Source organism: Gambusia affinis, linkage group LG01 (genome assembly GCF_019740435.1).
Source record: "Gambusia affinis linkage group LG01, SWU_Gaff_1.0, whole genome shotgun sequence".
Classification (NCBI taxonomy): Eukaryota; Metazoa; Chordata; class Actinopteri; order Cyprinodontiformes; family Poeciliidae; genus Gambusia; species Gambusia affinis.
Window position 1 is genome coordinate 30,442,448 of NC_057868.1, and position 22,557 is coordinate 30,465,004.

Sequence of the window (22,557 nt, forward strand, 5' to 3'; positions counted from 1 at the left end):
ATTCCGCGATAAAAACTAGTTCTTAGCTTGGTAATAAAAATACATGCAGTGGAATGAGTCCATATGTTTAAAGCCACGTTTGATACATTTAAAAAAAATTAACAGGACTGTGTGAACAGAAATAAAGACGTAATTTGCCTCTTATCTTAAACGAAACTTTATTTCACTGAATGGTCTTTGACACTTTCCTATTTCTTACATGTATAGTGAAACTAGAATGGTTTTAAGATACATAAACACAAAGCTAGAATTACACCAACCATTGTTTATCTCCATTTCATCACTGCTTTTTTAATAGCTATTCTAAATTTTCACAACCACGTGTGTGCACTGGGTAATAGACTGTTACAGAAGCAAATTTTAGCCATAAGACTTGTCAGTAAAAACAAAGCAAGTAAATACCTGATATACAGACAGGCTTCGTTCCACATTCACTAACTGCATTTTCATCAAGCAAAATAATGAACTGACATTTTTTTTATTCTTTTTTCCCCAACAAAAGATTTCAATTTATTGGAGCATTGTCAGAGTAAACAGACCGCCAGCTATAACGTGGAATGGTGTCTTCAACTACAGTAATGTGGAATGTAGTGGTGATACATGGTATTGTGACACTGAGCTTCTTTTCACCTTCTAAAACCTGATTTTTAGAGGCAATTATTCCCACCAGCTTTCTTTAATAGCCAAGAGATTCACCTGGGTAAAAACTGAGGTCAGGGTTTATGTTTTTCTGGTCTAACGTTCTATGAGATTTTAAACAAGCAGATGCTGCTACCTTAAAAGGAAAAAAAATGCAGGAGGCTGCAAGAGAAAGCCAGGCACAAAAGCTTTTTTGGAGAAAACAACCGCTTTAAGAGGAATATTTTGCAAGCAGGGTTGATACAGTGTGGCAAGACATTTTCAATTAACATCAATAAAAGGTTACTTTAGGTTTTACATACAGATGATAGTCAATCTTGCAAAATACATGGAACCACATTTACGCATACAATTTTCATTGTACTGAGATCAAGCAGCACCAGAACAGTGAGAAAACTACAATGACAATCTATACTTAGTTCAAAAAACAATAAGGAGCACTGCTGTTTCCAAGATGCCTAATAATGTGGAATGTCTTATGTCTGAACAAATCTATCATGACAATTTACGGGGTCCCTTAGAACTTGAAAACTGAATTTGTGAACATGATCAAGGAATATTACACCAAGATGTCAGTGTCACAATACAGCCTGCCTCCTTTCTGTATGAGCCCACAGCAGAATTGCAGTTAACTGAATACAGGATCGTACGTGTCTGGAACAAAAACAAAAACTATTTTGAGGGTTGTGAAGCAAATGGAAAGCCTACCATCACAGTGTTTGGTGGAAATCAACTGCCAGTTTAATTACCATACAATAAAACCTGTAAATATCATGAGGAATCACAAATAAGAAAAGTAACAAAACAAAAAAAAGGTTGAAAAATGCACACCAAACTAGCTGGGACAAAGGAAGTTGGAAGGACGATTCGAATTCACAACACCCCCCTCCCCCCAGAAACACACATACGCAATCATTTCACACTCGCTCGCACTTTCACGCTCACTACATACAGACCTACACACGAAGCTGACAAAAACAACAGCAACATGGACTCACTAATCAATACAACATGTTTCCACAAAGTGACTGAATCTGCTAACAACTGAAAATTACCCTGTCACCTCACAGTGAACTGAGAGGGGTAAACTAGTTGGTCAGGAGCAATTCAGGCTGCTTGTCATACAGAAGTGGGAGGGGCTGATGGAGTGGAGGGGGGGATGTATATAAGCTGTCTGTGTTTAAGATAAGAGTGTAGGTGGATTAACAGTGCAATTCCATTAGTTTTCCCCGTCTCCGGTCTCTCCCTCATCTGCCTGGTTTTCTGATGTCCACAGCTGGAGGAAGAAAGCAAGAGAAAAGTTAGAGTAATATTTGTCGGGAAAGTGATAAAGATCACATAGGCTATCCCAAATATGGAACTCACAGTCAGGTTGTCCCTTAGTAGTTGCATGATCAGGGTGCTGTCTTTGTAAGAGTCCTCGTTCAAAGTGTCGAGTTCAGCAATTGCTTCATCAAATGCCTGATAGAAAGAGAAAAAAAAAAATCCAAAGAAAACAAAACTTAAACTTCCACAAAGACAATACTTGGTCTAATTTCCTGATTTACACCATCTCCAAATGGTTAAATTTAAAACTGATCATCAATCAGTTTGCCATAGTCTTACATTAAAAGAAAGACTAGAAATTGATTGTTATTAGGGTTTGGTTCATACCGTCTTAGCCAGGCTACAGGCCTTGTCCGGGTTGTTGAGGATTTCATAATAGAAGACTGAGAAGTTGAGGGCCAGGCCAAGCCTAATGGGGTGTGTTGGCTGCATCTCCCCCTTGCTAATGTCAAAAGCTTGCTGGTACGCCTGCTGGGAATTATCCACTGTATCTGTTATAGCAGAAAAAAAAATAATAATAGTTATTTATAAACTTTTAAGGTAGACATGAGAGCAGCAAATAAAAAGAAGAAAACAAACCAATATGCTGTCGAAGCACAATACTTTAAAAAGTTTATATAAAAATGTCTCAAACACCAAGGTAGTATGCAACTCAAGTTCTGAGACATTTTGTGTTTTCCTTTGATTTCTGTTAAGGAAATAATACCAAAGCAAAAAAAAGTGACTGAATTTTGAAGCAGAAAAGATTCTGTTAAAAGAAAATGTCCAGTTTGACAGAAAATGCAATTATTTTATTCTTTTGACAATCAGGATTTTGATGAGCATTTTAATCATCTTTCAAATCCCTAATTTCAAGTCAAGTTACACTTTATTATGCAATGTTTAAGTAATATAATTACCCTTCTTAGAGTCCCCAGATGCAACCTCAGAAAGGTATCTATAATAGTCGCCTTTCATCTTCAGGTAGAAGACCTTGCTCTCAGCAGCAGATGCGTTGGCAATGAGATAGTTGTCCAGTAGCCCCTGAAATCAATACATGAGATAACCAGTTTAGAAACATCCCTTTGAATACAAGAAAGGGCACAGTTCTCACAATTAAACGCTTACAAGCACATCATGGCAGATTTCTTGCAGTTCAGCTTCTATCTTCTCCCGGTATTCACGTGCCATCTGCTGTTTTTTGTCATTGCCCTCAGTCTTCTGCTCGATGCTGGAAATTACACGCCAGGATGAACGACGTGCCCCAACCACATTCTTGTAGGCCACGGAGAGAAGGTTACGCTCCTCATTCGACAGCTCTGCGCCTTGCTCTGTCACCGACTTCATGGCTGCAGCCATGTCATCATAGCGCTCAGCCTGCTCAGCAAGCTTGGCCTTCTGTACCAGGTCGTTCTTATCCATTTTCTAGACTGGAAAAAAAGAAGAGGCAATGTCAAGAGCCAGATATGTGAACAGTACACATGGGTAATCATATTTTAATGTGGACAGTTCACAGTTCTATGAAATAATCATAACTTTCTGTTGAAATTAACACAGCTAGCTATCTCTTTGGTAGAAACCATTATGTTATACAGAAATTATGTATAAGTTTGAACTGGGCCCCCTGTCAACTGGGTCAGCCATACACATCACTAGCTAAGGTTTAGCTGTTAGCTCGTACGTAGCGCTCCCCAATCTTGACTCTTCTCTTACATCCCTAACCTGCAGTGTGCTCACTCGTCAACATGCACAGGTGTAGGGTGCTTAAATTTAACACTCGTGACTGTTTTATTGGATCAATATATTTCGAATTGGTCCCCTAATCTACAAAACCAACCGAAGCTTTCCCGGGTCAGCCTTAAATGCCCTCCCCTGAGGTTGCTAGTAGCGCTAGCGGGCTGCCGTATTTAATGGCCCAATATTAACGCTATTTTGACAAATATGCCAGAAGTAGTTTAAGTTTTCTATTAGATTACATTTAGGGGTGTGTCCTTAATTGATCAGAGAATGTGCAGGGAGTAAATATGTCGTGATAACGCAAAACGAATGGAGAAGCTAACAGTTGGCTAGCTACCGTCGCCTGGCTGCCGCTGTCTTTCGCTAGGCCAGCAGAGAAAATTTCAACGGCCACGTTAAATTATTTAAAACAAGAACGGGACAGCAATGATTCTTCTTCCGGAACTGTTAAACCAGACAAGAACAAATCGTGGCAATTCGGTGAGCTACGTGTACGTTTTAGTGTATTTTCCCCTGCTGTAAGACTCGGCCCGCCCAGGCTGCCGAGCCTGTCAGAACAAAGTGTCATGGAATCCGACCGTCGGTTAGCAGCTAGCCTAGCCTCTCGGTTATGATGGCTTCTCAACAGGATCCAGCCGCACACGATGAAAAACAGCTCTTCTCCCGCCGAATTATCAATGAAAAGGTAGTGCTATCGTGCGATATTCAGACTCGCTAAGTTATTACACTTACAAAATTGGTGACTTTTAATCCTGCTTTTTTTTTGTCGTTTTTTTCACTCTCTGGACGATTCAGCCTCCGTCCTCCGTCTCGCTCAGCGTTCAGGGCAGTACCACTTCCGCTACACTGGCACTTCTGTTTCCTCCTTTCTCACCACACATCTGCCTTACGTAATGCAGGCGCTGCTTTTCTACCGAAGATAAAACATCGTTAACGAAGACTAACTTAACTTGTTACCGTTTCAAAACGAATATATTAGCCTATATGGTTGTATGTTTTTAATGTTTTCATACTTCTTATATAATCTGATACAGCTCTTCCAGGCATCGTACTGAGATAGAACTGATTTCCAACTTCGGAGTGTTGTTGCAAAATTTCTCAAAGCATGAAAGTTTGTTCAAATCCACATCAATAAAGTCTGCTTGTTAATAAATTAGACTCTTCTCCCTTCCCCTATAGCGTCACCACAGCGAACAGCTCATGTGTCTCTGTTCAGTACTGTCTTCTGCATCCTCTAGTCAAAGTGTCTAACTAGCCTGCTCTATAGCCGCAGATGGCAGTTTAGGCACCTTACAATAGCTCTTAACTTTGGCAAAAAAATTATAGAGTTAGCTTAATGCTTTTAAATATAGATATAATAACAAATGCGGCTTTTAGCAGATTTTCAGGTTTCCCCTTGAATAATTTCATTGAAATTTCACAAAATATTGCACCAATATTTTACTTTTGCTCCAATTTTCTTGTCATTAGATTGAAAGCAATGTGCTCTTTCATAAATCTCAACAGCCCATGGGTTAGGGTTTTTTTGCAAAACGTAAAAATAGAAATAAAATGGTGGTATATACATACCATTCATGATAAATAGTAGTTTCAAATAGGCTACGTCCTAACAGAGTAAGTACCTATTTAAGATACTTTTAACTATGAACCTAATTTGATGTTATCAATAAAATGTGTGAATAGGCAAATACGTTTTATCAGAAAAGAAAAATGGTTGGATACATAAAGCCTCCCATTTTGCTTCATGTATTCATCACCAGTGTTGATGCAAAGCAGGCTTCAACTCTCCGTATTACACTTCACACCAGAACTGCCAAAAATCTTGGTATCAATATTTAAATACAAACTATTTAATGCACCGAAGTCAACAAGAATTTACTAAAACTACATTTTATTACAAGGCAGTGTATCTGGGGTTTTTTTCTCCTTAGGTAAAGCTCACTGAGACTTTAATTCACTCAAACTCTAAACAATCAGAAGTCTAAAATATAATAATCATCTGGGCTTCCCAAAAACTTTAGTAATGTCACAGCATGTCAAAGTAATAAGAAAATAAAAATATAATTTTAGCATTCAGCTAATCTAAATAATTTTACTAAATGGACTACCAAAATTTGTCTGACTTAATTTCTGTGAGAAAAATTATGTGTTCAGTGTTATACAGTTTTAACTGTAAAATTACACTTAACATTACTTTAAGGTTAAAAGTCAATGTTGCATTTTAAAAGTAGTAATAATTGTTGCTGTCCAGTGTTTAATAAAAGACCACATTGCATATTTCAAAATTGTAAATTTAAACCCCTTTATTTTTAAACAAGGCTAACATGCAGAATCTCCTACCAGCTCATGCCAAGTCACTCCACATTTTACCATTATCAGACTTAATTTTTCTAAACAGGCAACTAATGTGGCAGGAACAGCATTCATTGAGTTAAAAAGTCTTTTTCCTTTACTCAGTAATATCCCGGCAGCTTAATGAAAACTGAATTGAAATTTTTTTCCTGCTCACAGCTGAGGAGGCAACGATCTCTTTGACTAGGCTCTCATACATTAATGCATCCATGGATTTTAGTCTTTGCATAGATTTTTCTCTCTGCCAGACCTTTATCTGGCAAAGAGGATGAATCCACGAAAGCAAGGCAACCTGTAGTGAGTGTCTTCTAGTGTGTATGTACCATTCAAATAAATAGACAGGTAAAACAAGTTCAAGAGTGATAGAAGAAGAGCTGAGAAACACTTTTTTAATCTTTTTTTTAGACTGAGATTGTGAATATCCCCGATGACAGCCTCCAGCACGATGTGGACCCCGACGTGGCAGCAGTTCAGGAGGCCAACAGTGACATTTATTCGAGAAATTACTTTTTGAGAAACTGTTCAAAGTCTGATTATGCAACACTTGCTGAGGTGTTTTCCACTTCTTTTTTTATTTTTTATTTTTACTGTGATTCTTATGCAATAAAAGGATTGATTATGTGATCCCCTCAAAATTACATGTGTCACACAATTTAAACAGCAAAGTGACATTGGTGAGACCACTGAGCTGGGATGCTCATTAGGCAGTCTGGGCATGTATAAAGTATCTAAAGAGCAGATGTGACCTTTTTCAGAGCTGCCAACATGTCTGATGTGTGTCTGCCTGAGCGCGTTCGTTCACTTTGAGGAGATTTCCCCCTGACCCGGCTGCTGTGCCATCACTGTCGAAAGAAACTGCATACCTCTATGCACATTTCAACAAAATCTCAAAAATAAGCAAACAAGACTGTACTGACATGGATAACATGGGACTAATTACATGCTTTGCCTTGTAAAAGTATTCACACAACAGGGAATACACACCTTTTGTCAAACTGGTAGCACAAACTTTACTGTATTTCATAAAAATTGGATGATAGACAACAATATAAAGTAGTGCATAATTGTAAGTGGAAAGGAAGTACAATGACTTTCAATATCTTTTTCAAATAAAAATCAGAAAAATCTCTACATTTCTATTTAGCCTCCGTGAGTCAATTCTTTACAGAACCACTGTTTGCTGACAGCTTTCAGGGTGCATTTCTCCCAGCTTTTCATATGAAGGGAATAAAAGTTTTGCAAAAACTGCTATTGCTAAGCTTTGTCCAAGTTGGCAAAAGGCCTGGACTTTGACTGGGCCATTCTAACATATGAAAATGCTTTGCTTAAGAATCTCCTATTGTAGCACTGGCTGATGCCTTCACAGAGTAAGTGCTTCATTTTTATTCAGGTGACTCAGTTTGAATTATTCTGAATGCAACTGGGAGTATTTGATGTTGTTGGAGGGTTTCTGACTAAAAGGGATCAATGCTGAAAGGTATAGATTTTTTTAATTGTATATGTTCAAAGCCATCCATCATTATTTTCCTTGTCACTGTAACAATGCAAAATGTGGAATTGTTCAAAAGACTTCGAAGACAATGAAGTAACAGCAGTGTCTAAACTTACAGAATCCCTTCGTATTTTTCACCTGCATGTAACAGAAAGATGTACAGTCAAGCCTTTTAGCACTTAAGGCTACACAACATCCCAATGTTATGTTTCTTTATCTTTCATTTTTTTTCTACAGAACAACAATATCTCAACTATAACAGACGAGATGTTCTGCAAAGGCGACACCAGCCACTACATACAATCCAACCTGGACAGTGTGAGGCTGGATGGGGACCCCATCAACCTGTCGGAATACCCAAACAGTTTCATCAGCCTGCAGTCTCTTTCTGTCGGCTGGTACAACCGACACATAAACACACACAATTTCAAAGTGAACGAGGGATAAGGATGAATGACAGAATAAGAACAATTAGTTTTGAGATGCATTTCTATACTGTCATTACTTCAACTATATAATTTCTCAAATTATAGATACAAATATTGTGTTCTGTTACTTTAGTATTATTCATTGTCACTTAAATCATTCTTAATCTGAAACGTATGGTAATATTACACTAAGATTAACTTGTGTGGGGGGTTTTTTGACTCAGTATTTTCAGAGTAAGGCCTGTAAAACTTGCAAGCTGGAAGGGATTCCTCCAACATCTTTTTTCGTCCAGAGCATCTCTATGCTTGCAATTTAATTGTGAAACCAGTGAGGGAGTCTGAGTCCAACAGTGCGTCCTTAGGCGACTCTTGTGAAGTCTGACCATCATTCACTTGGCTTCGTGTTGATCTAGCACAAGGAGTCCCTCTGCTATTTTCTCCTGGTATTGCCGCTCTGATTTTTTCCTTCTGTAGACATCGTCTGTTAAGAAAAAAACCCCAAAAACAATGAAGACATGAGAAATGAAGTGTAGCCTTCTTATGGATACAGTAAAACACATAGCTGACTGATACTTGGCATCCTTACTTCCTCGGGTTTTTAATGTGGAACAGCAGAAAAAGAACACGTGTTACTATTCATTAACAATGGCTCTGTTCCACTTACCGTACATGACCCAGCTGCAGTGACAAATATATTTGTCACTGCAGCATATGTGGAATCTAATTTCATATTTGCTGCCTTTCTGGTACTTCCTATATTGATTAACCAAGATGTTTAATAAATAAAAATCGTTTTTTTTTTTACCTGTGCATTTTCTGACTCAACCTCAATATATAACGCAGCATAAAGGCAGTTTTACAGACACCAGAATCTGAGGAATAAAAAATGAGTCTTCTTCTCGTAGAAAAAAACCAAAAACATTCCTCTCTATCTTGGAGAGGCTCAGAGTACAAAAGGATAAAAAACTGTTTCTTTTTTTTAAAAAAAATAATAAAATAAAATAAAAATCAGCAGAAGCTTTTGAGTCATGTTAGTTTTCAAACCACATAAGTGAGAACGCCTGTAAAAAAGAATGACAAAAAATGACAAAACCGCCACCTTAACAGAGGTGGTTTAATAACTGGTTTATTGCTTTTCATCTTTTCATTTATTCTGTTCTCCCAGGCATAGGTGTAATCACAGGTGCAAAAACAGAAAAACTACTAAACAAGTACATAACATTTTACAAAACTGTAAGACATGCAGCAACATCTGTTGTATGTTCATACTGTTCAGACACAAACTGTAGAGCAGTTCTAATTACATTCTGTGATGGTCTATTAATCATTTTTTGGTAACCAACCCAAAATTGAGCTGTACAGAATTCACCTGCAGATAACTGTTATCTTGGCTCATTCAAGATTTTTCATGGTTTGCTTTTATAATAAAATAAAAAAAAAATAAATAAACAGACAAAAAAAACTTTGGTTTTTGAGGTGCTACAAAAAATACGATGATGTTCAATATTTTGTGGCAAAGGTTTTTTTGTGGGTGGGTGGGTGGGTGGATGGATATTGATGCACCTAAAAATTGGTCTATTGATTGATTATTGCCAGTGATCAGGTAATCAAATTTTTAAATTAGGATTTTATTTTTTTCCAGTTCATTGCACATATAAAAACTGAAAGCTCATACATTTTCAGTCTTTATACACATTAACCGGCAGTATGTTTTTTTTTGATGCACTTTGTTTTGAGCTTGCTGAACGATGGGAAATATTAGCCATGCACTTTGAGAAGGATGTAGTTCTTAAAAGAAATCCACTTTTAAATTTAAGGCATGACGATTTATATAAAAACCCAAATTAAGCCTTTTGTCCTACATAAAAAAAATACCACATGGCAGTGCCAGAATCATGCTTTGTGGATACATTTCATTAGCAAGGTATAGAAATCTAGATAAGAGTTGAATAAAAGATGGATGAAATACTGTAAGAAAGGCTGCACTTCACAGAAAATAACTGTGAATATACAGCCATAAACGTATACATACTTCTGCAAGGGAGTGTAATATTGTGACTACAGTAAACACCACTAACCAATCAACCGTCTTAAAATACAAAGCTTTTATTTTGGTGATTACCTGTAACATGACAAGTGGGACAAGTTGTTATTTAAAGAAATCAAATTTTGAACTGCTAAGGCTAACACATGCTAACCTCCCGTCAAGGTTAAACGTGCATAAGAAGCAGACGCGGACTTTGTGTTTACACTTACAGAAAGTTTCATGTCCAATCCTCACGTTGATCATGATCCACTCCATGACTCCTCCAATGCAGAAAAAGATAGGTAGGAACCTGTACGCCCCTAGTCGTTGTTTCCCAGGGACAATACTTAGCAAACCTTTTATGGTTTTACTTCTGTGAAACATCTCGGCGAACAAACTTGTGTTTCTCTTCCTAAACACTCCTACAGCCGAGTTTTCATCCAAGCTGTTCAAAACGAAGAAACAGAGGAAGCCACCTTTACTGCGTCCTTTACTTACGTTACGAGAGCAAAGATGAGGTGCGCTCGTTTTAAGTCAGTTGAGATAGGCGGAGTGTGTTGCAAGCTACGGACACATCAGGGACGAACGATGATGGAGTTTAAAACGAACGCACCTTGAAGGAGTTTGCGACATCCGGGTGTGCTGCGCGTGTGAGTGAATTATGAACTGATTCACGTCTCACTGGTAATCTAATCGCAAGAGGGCTTCAAGGTCATAGACGCTGTTTCTGTACATACATCAGTGTGGTAAATTACATTTTGCAGGTATAAAAACATTAGTTGAACTCCTTTTTAACCTAAAATCCAATAATTCATTAAAAGGTCATTAAAGCAAACTACCTCATAATTTACAAGTGTATCTTAATAAATCGGATGAAATATAATAAAAAACTGAATTCAATTTAAACATTTACAGCAAATATAACTCACAACCGATGTTCTCTATTTAAATCTTATATAAAACCAGTCTGCGAGGAGGGTTTAGAGAAGTTCATGCTTCCCTCTGCTGACAAGCTTTATGGATATGATTTGATTTCCACCAAGACTTGTGACCTGCTCAGATTCTCACAGTCAAAATAATCAGCACCCAGGTCAAAGGCCACAGTATCACTGTACATTCCTGAGAACTGAAGTTTACCAGAGTTGATAATGCAAGCAAGATGAAGGCCACAATAAAGAGACCTGAGAATCTTTAAGAGCGCATCTCCCCATCAGTAGTAATCACCTTCATGCCTCAACACACTGATTCATGCAAAAACTGTACAGTGCATAAACACACTTTTCAGTATGCTGACAAACATTAAATATGTGTACTTTAAAAAAAAATCTTATGTAATATTTTAATTTGGGGAACAAGATGTTCTGCTTTCACAAGCAGAACATTTTATTTTTCCGAATTTTTTGTCCAAATTCGGAAAAATAAACTCGAAACTATAAATGCATATTCACTTTCCTCTGTTGCTTTTTATCAAAAACATGGAAAACATTTTGCACTTAGACACACTTGACATCTATTTTGAGGTAAAATATATAACACAGATTGACTCCTAAACAATAAAAAGCAACTTATATTTTACGTAGAAATTATACTAAAACAAGGCATTATTTTCATCCAATGAAAGAAGAAAAAGCATTTTTAAAACTGGCTGCACCCTTTTTATGAGTTGCAACTCAAGATGTCATTGATAAGGAAAAAATCTTAACAATAGAGCTAAATGATTACAATGAAATAGACAAACTGGTTTATTTTTGGCAGGAACAATCAAACACATAACTGTTGACATTATGACAAAGTATCATAAAGTGCACACAGTAGATACATAAATTATACATACACAAGACACATGCATCAACTATGAAGGGGCCTAATAGCACCGTACATGGGATCTACAGGGAATCTAAGAGACTAATTCTAATTTTACTCACCAGACATCTACTGGACAAAACATACAAGTAGAGAAATTAATTAGTACACTCCACAATCAGCGGAGGAAATTTTTTTTACTTTTTTTGCTAATGAGAACGTTTTCCAAAAAAAACTTTTTTTTTAAAAACTTGTTCCTAGAAATTGAGGGTTTAACTAAATTAGTGTTACAATCAAAAATATGCTACCAAACTCAGGCAATGTGTCTCAAATACCTGCATCACTTTTATTACTTGCTCATTTTCAGTTCTGGTCAAAATTACGTTTTTGCATCATTAGACATGTGGAAAACACTTGTGATGTTTTGTAGACTCCAAATGCTCCAAGAAAATCTACATGCGGGTTGAGCTCAAGAATTATTTTCCTTAAATAGTTTCGCAAATCGTACATTTATATTTTTTATTTACTTTTGCTGCATGGACCTTGCTATTAAGCTCAAGCCTTCTCTCATACAGGGTGAAACATAAAAAAACAGCAGTACATCATTAAAACAGAGGACAATTTTTTTTTTTTTGCTTAATAACGATTTATGTAATACAAAAACAAGTCTCACTGTAACGTCCCAGCAACAACTGCTGTGCCATAAGTCAGTCTTCGACTTTGTGAGCTGGTCTACAGAAAGTCCAGTGATGCTCCACGGTGTTCTCGTTTGCACGCTCACTCATGTGGTGCACCCTCGTGTTCCGAATAGTGAAGCCTTGTTTCATTATGTAGTCCATGAGGTGAACTCTTAAAGACACCTCTTGATGATAGTCACATGGTCCGAAGGTGAAAGACACCTGGCAGTCTCTGGTGTCCATCATGTGTTTGTTCCACTTGGTAAAGTTGTTGGAAATGCCCTCTAGCAGGGCGTGAACCTTTGTTGTTATGGTTAGCTGTGTAATAATTACAGCAACAGGGTTCGAGTATTTCGACAGTTTTCGAGTGCTAGAGAGCTCCACCACCTGCTCAAAGATATCTGGGGGATACAGCGGCTTGGGGTCGTTAAGGCACTGGATCAAAGGTTCAATCTGGTAGAAGTCTGCCTCCTTCCTCAGCAGGTCTGTTTCTGTGAAATCCACAGGAAGGGTGAGCTCGGACGTCCGCAAGAAGTTCAGAATGTATCGGAAAAGGGTTCCATCGCGGTCGATGAAATAATTCCCGTGGGAATCACGAGTTGTGGGAAAGTCTCCCCGGAACATGGCACCGAGCATGGAGTCTGGGTAACGCTGGAGGGTGGATAGACTGGTGGTGTACAGGTGGCCTCCCACGTTCAGGGTAACAGGGGTAGTCATCTGTCAGGAAAAATACACACTAACTGCAATTATGAACGTTTTTAACACCAAAAAAATGGACTTCATTCAACTCTTACCCTATGGCCCCAGTCTCCATTATCCATTTGTAGACTAATACCCACCAGGTCCAAACCAAAACAGAGAAGGAAGGGATTATAGTTGGTTCACTTTAACTTTACCTGTGGGAAAACAAGAAGGATACAAATAGCAGGTCAAGTTAGAGATGGTCTTTAGAAGTCAATCAAATTGTGTTTTACACGATGCAAGTATGTTAAATTACATTATTAGCTTTGTAGTTCAGAGCTGGTTAACTTTTTGTGCTGAGCTAAAGCAGGAATTGAGAAAATTGGAGCTAGCCCAAGTCGTTCCCAGGCCAACCTAAAAACATAGGCCCTGCCGCATCTTCTAGGTCTTCCAGGAACATCTCACCAGGGAGGCATCCTAAACAGTTGCCCGAACCACTTTATGTGGAGAAGCAGCGGCTCTACTCTGAGTCCCTCCCAGATGACTCCTAAATTCCTTCCTCCCCAAGTGGAAGAGTTTATATTATATCTGATTACACATATCTGGAAGTGAGAGGACCTTTGTTGTCAATTGGTGCTACATAAATGAACAGAATTTTTTAAAATCACATCACAAACGAAAAGTAAAAATTTTAAAAGATCCTTCATAAGAAAAATGTGTATCAATTAAGAATAGTACGTAAACATCAAAATATGGAGACATGTTTTCAAAATGCTATGATATAACACTAACTGAGCACAAATGTCATGGACTAATCTTAATGAATCTTTAAATCATCAGTTACGAATAGTTAAGATTTGGTGTTGTAAATGTTAATAGCACCAAAAGTGTTTGTAAAATCACCATAATGAAATAATCTCACATGGCTTGCCCTGCCAGATGTATTGCAAATTTTTCTCTGCAGCACTGGGCAGTAATGCTGATGTGGCTTAAGCAGGTTAGGAGAGAGCACATGAAGGTGGAATCCAGCACTGCTTTCAGCATCAACCTCTTTTATAAATCTCTTTTCAAGCAAAGATCCAAAGATTCGGTTATTTAATTTTAGTTGCATGAAACTAGTGTTGAGAATTAAGGAAAATCTAAGTAACAAGGCAGCTCGATATGATGCAAACTTTTATGATATTCTCCGTATGAGCATGTATACAAGTCAACAGAAAGCATAGTCTTACGACCATGATAATCTGGGTAGGCAGCATATTATTTGGTGCAGTATCATAATACAATGAGTCTTAACGTATAAAGCTACACACTAATATCTTTTATGCATTTGGTGGAACGAAATTTTAAAAAGCTTGGCGTAAGCTTGTAGGTAGCAATAAACACCTCTTTCAGTGTGTTTTAAATTTTAATTATAAATCTGTACAAATCAAATGTTCATTCCGCTTTTGTTTGGCCATAAAAAAGCACGAAAACAAAACCGGACATATTAAGCCCAACCCTTGCTAACCTAGCTCACTGCTAGGTTTTGCTAACAAGCTAACAAAACTAGCAACCCATTGAACTAGCCGCTGTTACAACTGAGCTCAAAAACTGGATCAGAACCGAACTAACTGCGGATATAAACGGACCGCAAAGAAGCACAGCCTTACCAGCTCAACTTTAAGAATTGGTGATATTTTTTCTCAGCCAATAAAAGCAGACCGGGGTAAGATTTTAACCGAAGAGACAGGCGGTCACTGATGATGCTGCACTGGGGCAGCTGTGGTCGACTCAGGATGCAGCCAAGGCGGGTGAAAGAGAGGAGGAGGTCCCGCTGAAACTACAGCCACATCTTAAAAACACAGAACTGGAAGGGTTACAGGCGAGACGAGGGGAAAGAGACACCCATCACACAGATTTGGATAGCACTTCAGTTTCTGCACAGCCAAAGAAGACACGAAACTGCAGAACTGATACGCCAAACGACTATTTAATGTGGATAGCACTTCCGTTTCTTCACAGCCAAAGAAGACACGAAACTGCAGAACTGAGACGTCACACGACTATTTGATGAGGTGCAGACAGGCGAAATCCCGAGAAATCAACGACAAGATTTTCCTATGACTTTATTCACAGAATGTAGAAGAATAGTGGATATCAAGCTTAAATCGCTTCGCAAAACGGATTTTAACTGAAATAGGTGAGACTGAAATAGGATGTGCTATTATACACATATGTCAGTTTATCAGTAATAATATGAAAACGATTATCAAACTTATATTTAAAAAATGTAAAATATCCGTTTTTATATTTTTTATAGTGAGGGATTTTTTTTTTCCATTTGTGAGCAGGAAATGTATTCTTTGAAAGTCAGGGTAAATCTTGCCAGAAACATTTGGGCACACCTGCAAAAGTTTAGCAATATCCAAAACTTACTGTCACCGAGTTTAAGTAATTTATAAAATGCAGTTTCTTAAATCAATAAACATCTCTACATTGTAATTCTTGCATTTTGGGCCATGTGTTTATAAAACTGTGACACAGTAATGGAAATCTTAAATATTCAAGAAGACTTCTTTGTGCCACTCCTGGCATTTTGCTGCAAGATAATAAACTCCAGAATTAGTTTGGCTGTCCGACACGGCTTCTCCATCACCACAGAATGACCACAGTTGTCCAGCAAGTCCACCTTGCATCCAGGCACCAACTCAGCAATGACTGTAGCTCCAGAGACATCCACCACCTGGACATATATACAAGACTTTCATATATTCTTCACACTTCTTCACTGTGATTTTAGAAGGGAAACTTGCGGCACAATCTTATCCTTATGTATCTAAAGAGATTTTGCAAAATGATTGAACATCATAGTTACCTGATCTTTTTTGCCCCAAATCACTTGCAAAGGTGAAGTAATGAGATGCAAATGCTCCATTAAGGCATATCTTGATTTCTCACCGATGATCTCCATAAAAACTAATTAAAAACAGCCCTATTTGTTCAATATATTCATCAAACTAAGACATTTAAAAAAAAACAAACAAACAACAATGAACTAACCTTCTTCATAAAAGGCGTTGTGAGGTTCTCGCACATCAACCAGTCCCTGAAGAATCTAAAAAATATATAACAAAGCCTTGAAAATCCTCAAAATGTGACAATCGTTTCATGGTCAACACCCGTTATTAGTTTAGAGTTAAATTAACTTTTTATGACTGACCTGCTGAGGAATTTTAAAGCGAACGTGAGAACAGAGTTTGAACATGTCCTCCATCTCGTCTGGTGTAGTTGGAATCAGGGGGATGTTCAGTGCGAAGTTGCTGTGTTCCAGATCCTGAAGGTGATTGTCAAATTTGGTCTCACATGGATGTCTGATTCCTGAAAGACGAACCCAGAGTCTTACTGATTAGAAACATGCCTTTTCAAATTTGGTAACAGAAGACCAGATTTGTGAAGTGAGAAAAATGCTTCTCCAGTCCACAGATTCTCCCAAATGAGCTGTGGGTCTCTGCAGGTTTTCGAGAGTGACCATGATTGGTTTGCACGTCTGTCAAACTTTTTTTATTTTCAGAACAGGCACTCTGTTAGGTGATCAAAGGATGGGACACAAGTTTTATAGCCATTACATTAATCCACAACTTTCTCTTTGAGCTGTCTGTTGTGTTCCTTGGTGCTTGGTTGTCATGATGCTGTTTGTTTCCTGATGTAAAACACCTGCATTTATAACAAGGATAAAATCACACACATCAGGATAGCTAAGTTTCTTGCAAAGACAGTTGATTGCAATCAGAAAACTTTTTGAAATCCATGTATCATTTTCCATCCAATTCATTTTCCTCCCTTTGTCTTGGTTTGTCATATACAATTCAAATAAAATAGACTGAGGGTGTGGTTGTAACATGACAAAATATGAAAAGTTCAAGAATTGTGCACAATAACTGACCATCGGGACAGATGAGAGTCATGCTGCAGATTTCCGAGGGATAGCAGGCTGCATAAACCCCAGCAACATTTCCCCCCATGGAGGTTCCCACCAGATGGAAAGCTTTTCTGTTTAAGTGAATGCTGCCTACAAACTAAGGAGCATGAGAGATGTTAAAATATTTGGGGAACTAACAAACACTCTTTTACAAGATATTTTCAAAGACCTTTCCTCAGAGTACCTGATGGATCCTTCTGACCTGCCCCTGAATGGAGTAATCCTCAGTGTTGGTGCGTGTCGTCCCCTCGTGACCAGGCATGTCCACGCACACAATGTGCAGGTGCTTTGGCAAATACTGCAAAACAGATAATGAGAAAGTAGAAAAATCCAGTTTTTCATTAATTGTGTGTACGTTCTGTGTTTAATTATGATGGCTTGTTCCATTAGTTTTTTTCAGTAATTCCTAGTTTGTCCAACCTTGACAACAGTCAGCCACATGTCTTTGTGAGCAGAGAAGCCGTGAAGCATCAGGATGGAGGGTCTCATCCCAGGTTTTCCTCTGTAGGAGTAGCAGAAGCGATAACCGCCACAGTCTGCATAGCGAACCTGCAGGCCCAAAGTCCTTCTCCAGTACCTTAACACAAACACAAATATTGGATGGGAATATTACTTGGCGCTCTTTGGAAGATGGTTCCCCACTGTTTGCATTTTTATCTATTTATAATGAAAGTTTTAAGGGAGAAACTCAGATCAGGAGATCTTCTATAAATGACAAGAGTTGGCAAAATCTTCAGTTTTTACTTACACATTTTTATCATCAGTGAGTGCATGTCTTTTCAGATTCTAAAAAAAATTCAGACGTTTTAGTGATAACATTTGCAGTATGACAGCTGCAACTGAGAGCAGCAACTTTGCATGCTTTGTGAGGGACTGCACTGAATTTGATCTTCTCCTAAAATGTAGATACATTTCTGCATTTCCAGGGCGCTAATCATACAAGAACCACCGCTGGTCCTTTGTGGTGTGTTCTTCTCATAAACACTGTCTTGCGGTGTTGTCTTTACATGCTGTTTTCATTTGAGGGTCCTCAATTCACAGTTTACTCTCAGAGCAGAATTATTCCACTCATTTACGAGTTGGTTAAGACTTATCTCAGAAGAGATCTTGAAATTGATCTTATCTATAATCCTGGACAGCTATAAACTAATGAACAACTCCTGTTTCATAAAGATAACCAGACATCCATCGATACATTAATGAAGCGTCTCCTTGCATATTTAATACACACGCTTTGCTCCCTGTTTACATGCTGCATCTGGACTATCTATTACAAAGGTCTATCAGATTTTTAATGACAATGTAATGTAATGTAGCTTGGAAAGTTCTCAGATGCTTTATATTGACTGGAATAGAGTAATATGCCAATAATGTAATTAAAATTTAAATTAACTTAAAGGATGGGTGAGTGAGACATTTACAACACCCATTATTCTATTCAATTCAGTTCAGAAATACTTTGTTGATCCCAAAGGGAATTCAATGTTACTGATGTTATATCATCATGCATAGCAAGGTGCTTTACCAGTAATACACTTTAATGAGTACAGATGGCCAAAGAAGGAAGGAAGCCAGAAAACCCAGGATAGGAATAGCCAGTGTTGCTCCAGCAATGAAGAACAGGTTCACTACATCCAATTCAGCTGCCATGGCTGCTCTAAAAATCCAGAAAACTGGAGGAAAGAGACCATGTTTAATAAACACAGAGGAAACGGTCTGTATCATGCATTTTGCAAAGGCAACAGACTTACTTTTCATGAAATGTCTTGCTCTTTTTCCTCTGTCACATGAAAGCACATGGAAAAACTGTTTCGGTCCTACTGCAGTCTTAGGTCTACAACGTCTGTGACTGGAGTTTCAAATAAAATGTCACAGAGCAGCATGCTGTTAGCTTTGTCAGATTATGTTTGCTCTGGTGAAACTCATTGATTATCACTCATCATTAGGGGAAACAGGGCCACAACATGATTCGGTCAATCTTTTAAAGCGAAAGCACCGCCTCCAGTTTGTCTCTGTCTGACCACAGAAAGTGTAAAGTATATGTTTACGATTAAAATTTAAATAGACCTGCATTAAAGGCTTTTCAAAGGTGTGCTGTACTTCATTTCTATGGATATCAGTCAAAATATATTTATATAGGATATGTAAAATCACATTTCCATTGATAAGAATACAAAAAATAGCAAAAACCAATGTAGATATATACAGTATAACCGAAATTGAATAAATGAATCCAACTGACTTACAGTTTTCAGAACCTAACATAAGTTAGCATTATGTTTTACCCATTATTTAGTGTAAATAAAAAAAAAACATCCAACAGGAAAATGTGTTGCCATTATGAATATTAGTTTTTTAGTTTTTTTTACTAAATAATCTAATCATCAAAGGAAAGCTGAAGGACATTATATTATTATTAGCCTGATGCTACATAACAGTTCAAATCAAATTTCATAAGTCATACTTTTTATTTTAAAAATTAAATAATTTGTACATTTAAAAAAATAATGTACAAATTTTATTTATTTTTTTACCTGAGAAACGTTGCTCAAGTATGGAAGCCCGCTTCCATACTCAAGCACTTCGTGGTCAGTTTTTAAAATCAGTTTAGTAATTCATTCTGAAGTCTCAATATTTACCACTGGGTGTCATGATCGAGGCAGACCGAAACGTGGCCCTGTGTATCTGCAGTAGACGGATTTGATGGCTTCTTGCACAGAGAGCCACTGAAGATGATGCAGCATTTCTTCTGCTTCGGGTGGTTGATCATCTGAGAGGAGCCTTGGCAGACATTTGATGCATTTGTTGACTTTATTTCAGATTTTCCAACAGACGATATGGATATGATAGGAAGGGTTTATTTGAAGGGAAAAGTACAACAAACCGCTGCTGAGCTGATGATGACGCAACTGAAGAGGCCGGAGCAGTAGAAACTGTTCGTCATCGCATCCGCCATATTGTGAGTGGCAAGTTCACTTTGGAGTCCAATACTGGTGTGGTTGCAATAGAAAATACACACTGAAGTGTATGTTCACCTAATCTTGACGAGTCATTTACGTATACAATAAATATGTTCTTTTAGAACTAAAATGGCGTTCTTTAAATAAAGTGCAGAGGTCAGAAAAACAAACAAAATCACCTCAAAATCTAATTTAAACTTGGCTTAATTTACTCTTGAGAATGTATCACCCCACTGAAGAATTTACTCAAAGAAGTGCTAGTTATAAAACATAAAAACATTTAGTTCAATTAATTTGATTTTCCAGAAAGAATTATAGGTAAAACCCTTTTTAGTTATTTTAATCAACACATATGAATTATCACATTTTCTTAATATTTATTCAAACATAATGTAAAATTACTAAACAAATTATGAAGGAAGGTTCTCCTCAAATCTCAGGACAGATTTTTATTCATATTTTAAGCCTTCCACAAGCTTTTGTTATGGTAACCCTCAGGGTAAGATTTATCAAATTTAGAACATTGTCTGTTTTATCATTAATATGGCTGAATTACGTGCCAACACCCAAAATCCTATGTTTTGTTGTTATTCTGCTATTTGAGAGATTATTTTAATTGCTGTGACTGATAAGAGGGGGCAGAAATGCAAAGCAGCAAATGATTGCATAGCTGAAACCTACTGAGTGCATTGTAGAACTGTCACTCTGCTGCATCTCTCCTCCACTACAGATGACCTACATACAAAGTAGAGCAGAAGAAATGGACATGTTAACTGTGCAGAGGGGCTCACTTTGTGCGGGGACGCTTCTTATATTTTGGTCTATATAGGACGAAGGGTGCTGGCCTAAATCTACTAGTTGCATCCACTGTTGTGTCTATATTCTCATAAACACATTGTGCTGCTTGTCATGTTGTATCCTGAGAGGCATTTGTGCCTTTCTGGATATAAAGCAGAAAGCCAACAGAAGAGAAATGTCAGGGCCAACGCAAGCAAAACTTCCAATTAGCCAACATAATGTTGGGAAATATGCTGTGTCCTCCCTCACACAGGAAAAGGCAAAGGGTCAAACTGCCTGCCTGAAGGGAGGGACAGCTCTGCCTGGTCATAAGCTGTTGACAGAAAGGTCAGCTCTGCCAAGGGTGGATTAGTGGATAGACTGGGAATGTTAGTCATCAGGAATGACCAGTAACATTTGCTGGAAGATTACCCACACAGCTAGAAATAAAAAGTGGGAGGGGAGATTTTTACATCTGTCCACACAGCTTTCATACAGAGTCAGATGATCAAAATATTCTTGGGCCACACCCTAACGCCCTTAAAGAGATAAACCAGTGATTCATCCACTTCCATGAAAGGCAAGATCACATAGCCTGAAAACTTGAAGGTTCTGAGATGAATTTGCTTTGGGTGAATATTTCAGAGTATTCTTCTGTTCAGATTTACTCATGGGGTTCCACGGACAATTCATTTGCACTGTGGAACTGTAATAAGAGTCATTAACAGATTATTAAACACTAGTGTAAAGTGTGCAGTACTTAAGATGCTTTATTATGTATCTAGAAATGCTAACCTCTGACATTAAATACTGGAAAAGGTTTTTACCAAATCTCTTAAAAGTAATAGCTGTGAGTGCTGCTTATTAGTAAAAGGGAACAATGGTGTAAGAGAGTGTGCTAAATGGTAGTGAATTAAGAAAGGGAAATAATGCCTAATTAAAAATAGACACTCAATGGATGCTGGACTTCTTTGGTCATTGGCTGAAATGACCTTTGACCAAAGACGTCCATACATTACTTCTTTGGTCATTTCAGTCAATGACCACAGAAGGATCTTTTATTCAAAAGTCACTTTTAATATTAGCATCAATAGCCAGTTTGCATCCATTTTTTTTACGTAAAGGCCTTATTTAAGAACGTTAGAGAACGAAGAGTGTTACAAAGACTAAGGAACTGAGAGGACAGGTCAGGTGAAAGTTGCGAGGAATTTTAAAGAAGGACAAAGTTATAAAACAAGATCCATATTTTTGAACATAATAGTATGTCAGAGCAGCAAACCTACTAAGGCCTGGCTGTCCATGTGAGCATCAATCAGAGAAGCATGCAAGGAGTCTATAGCAACTTTGGAGGAGCTTTGGAAATTCACAGTGCAAGTAGGCCAATCTGTCTACATAATAACCACTTACCAGGAAATCCACAAATCTGGCAAGAAGAAAGCTGTTGACAGATCACCATAAGAAGTCCAAATGGGAATTTACAACTTAGCTCTGACAGACACACAGCAAACATCTGAAAGTAGTTTCTCTGGCCAGAAGAGAGGAAAGTTAACACTTTTGGGCAACATTCTGTGTAGCTGAACAAACCATCCCCCAATGTGAAACATGGTAGTGGCAGCATTGTGCTGTGGCGATCAACAGATACAGGAAAGATTATCAGAGTTCATGTTGGAGATGAAAGAAGCTAAATAATCCTGGAACAAAATCTTTTAGAGCAATGGTGTC

General features: G+C 37.8%; 5 protein-coding genes across 5 annotated transcripts; 1 reads left to right on the forward strand and 4 right to left on the reverse strand.

The window, feature by feature from the left end:
* Window positions 1–141: 141 nt before the first annotated feature.
* LOC122828914 (14-3-3 protein beta/alpha-1) lies at window positions 142–4,597 on the reverse strand. The gene is made up of 6 exons (XM_044112957.1): window positions 4,414–4,597; window positions 3,073–3,374; window positions 2,865–2,988; window positions 2,293–2,456; window positions 2,005–2,100; window positions 142–1,915 (listed from the first exon to the last, which is right to left on the reverse strand). Exons 2-6 carry the CDS (start codon window positions 3,364–3,366, stop codon window positions 1,859–1,861), a joined length of 735 nt encoding a protein of 244 aa, XP_043968892.1. The 5' UTR covers window positions 3,367–3,374; window positions 4,414–4,597; the 3' UTR covers window positions 142–1,858.
* Window positions 4,295–7,976, forward strand: LOC122829439 (mimecan-like). The gene is given in 7 exon segments (XM_044114033.1): window positions 4,295–4,366; window positions 6,439–6,517; window positions 6,789–6,850; window positions 6,852–6,985; window positions 7,178–7,182; window positions 7,602–7,669; window positions 7,763–7,976. Coding segments are annotated over 7 exon segments (630 nt in total). The 3' UTR covers window positions 7,973–7,976.
* Window positions 7,002–10,536, reverse strand: LOC122828919 (small integral membrane protein 4). The gene is made up of 2 exons (XM_044112969.1): window positions 10,210–10,536; window positions 7,002–8,434 (listed from the first exon to the last, which is right to left on the reverse strand). The coding sequence occupies exons 1-2, from the start codon at window positions 10,361–10,363 to the stop codon at window positions 8,343–8,345; spliced, it is 246 nt and encodes an 81-aa protein (XP_043968904.1). The 5' UTR covers window positions 10,364–10,536; the 3' UTR covers window positions 7,002–8,342.
* A 1,165-nt stretch (window positions 10,537–11,701) lies between these two features.
* Window positions 11,702–15,157, reverse strand: kctd6b (potassium channel tetramerization domain containing 6b). Its single transcript, XM_044112997.1, has 3 exons — window positions 14,790–15,157; window positions 13,254–13,355; window positions 11,702–13,176 (listed from the first exon to the last, which is right to left on the reverse strand). The coding sequence occupies exons 2-3, from the start codon at window positions 13,278–13,280 to the stop codon at window positions 12,490–12,492; spliced, it is 714 nt and encodes a 237-aa protein (XP_043968932.1). The 5' UTR covers window positions 13,281–13,355; window positions 14,790–15,157; the 3' UTR covers window positions 11,702–12,489.
* Window positions 15,158–15,610: 453 nt separating this feature from the next.
* On the reverse strand, window positions 15,611–18,981 carry abhd6b (abhydrolase domain containing 6, acylglycerol lipase b). Its single transcript, XM_044112984.1, is given in 10 exon segments — window positions 15,611–15,862; window positions 15,995–16,095; window positions 16,180–16,234; window positions 16,340–16,497; window positions 17,063–17,195; window positions 17,283–17,396; window positions 17,519–17,675; window positions 18,624–18,771; window positions 18,850–18,876; window positions 18,879–18,981. Coding segments are annotated over 10 exon segments (1,176 nt in total). The 3' UTR covers window positions 15,611–15,682.
* Window positions 18,982–22,557: the final 3,576 nt, after the last annotated feature.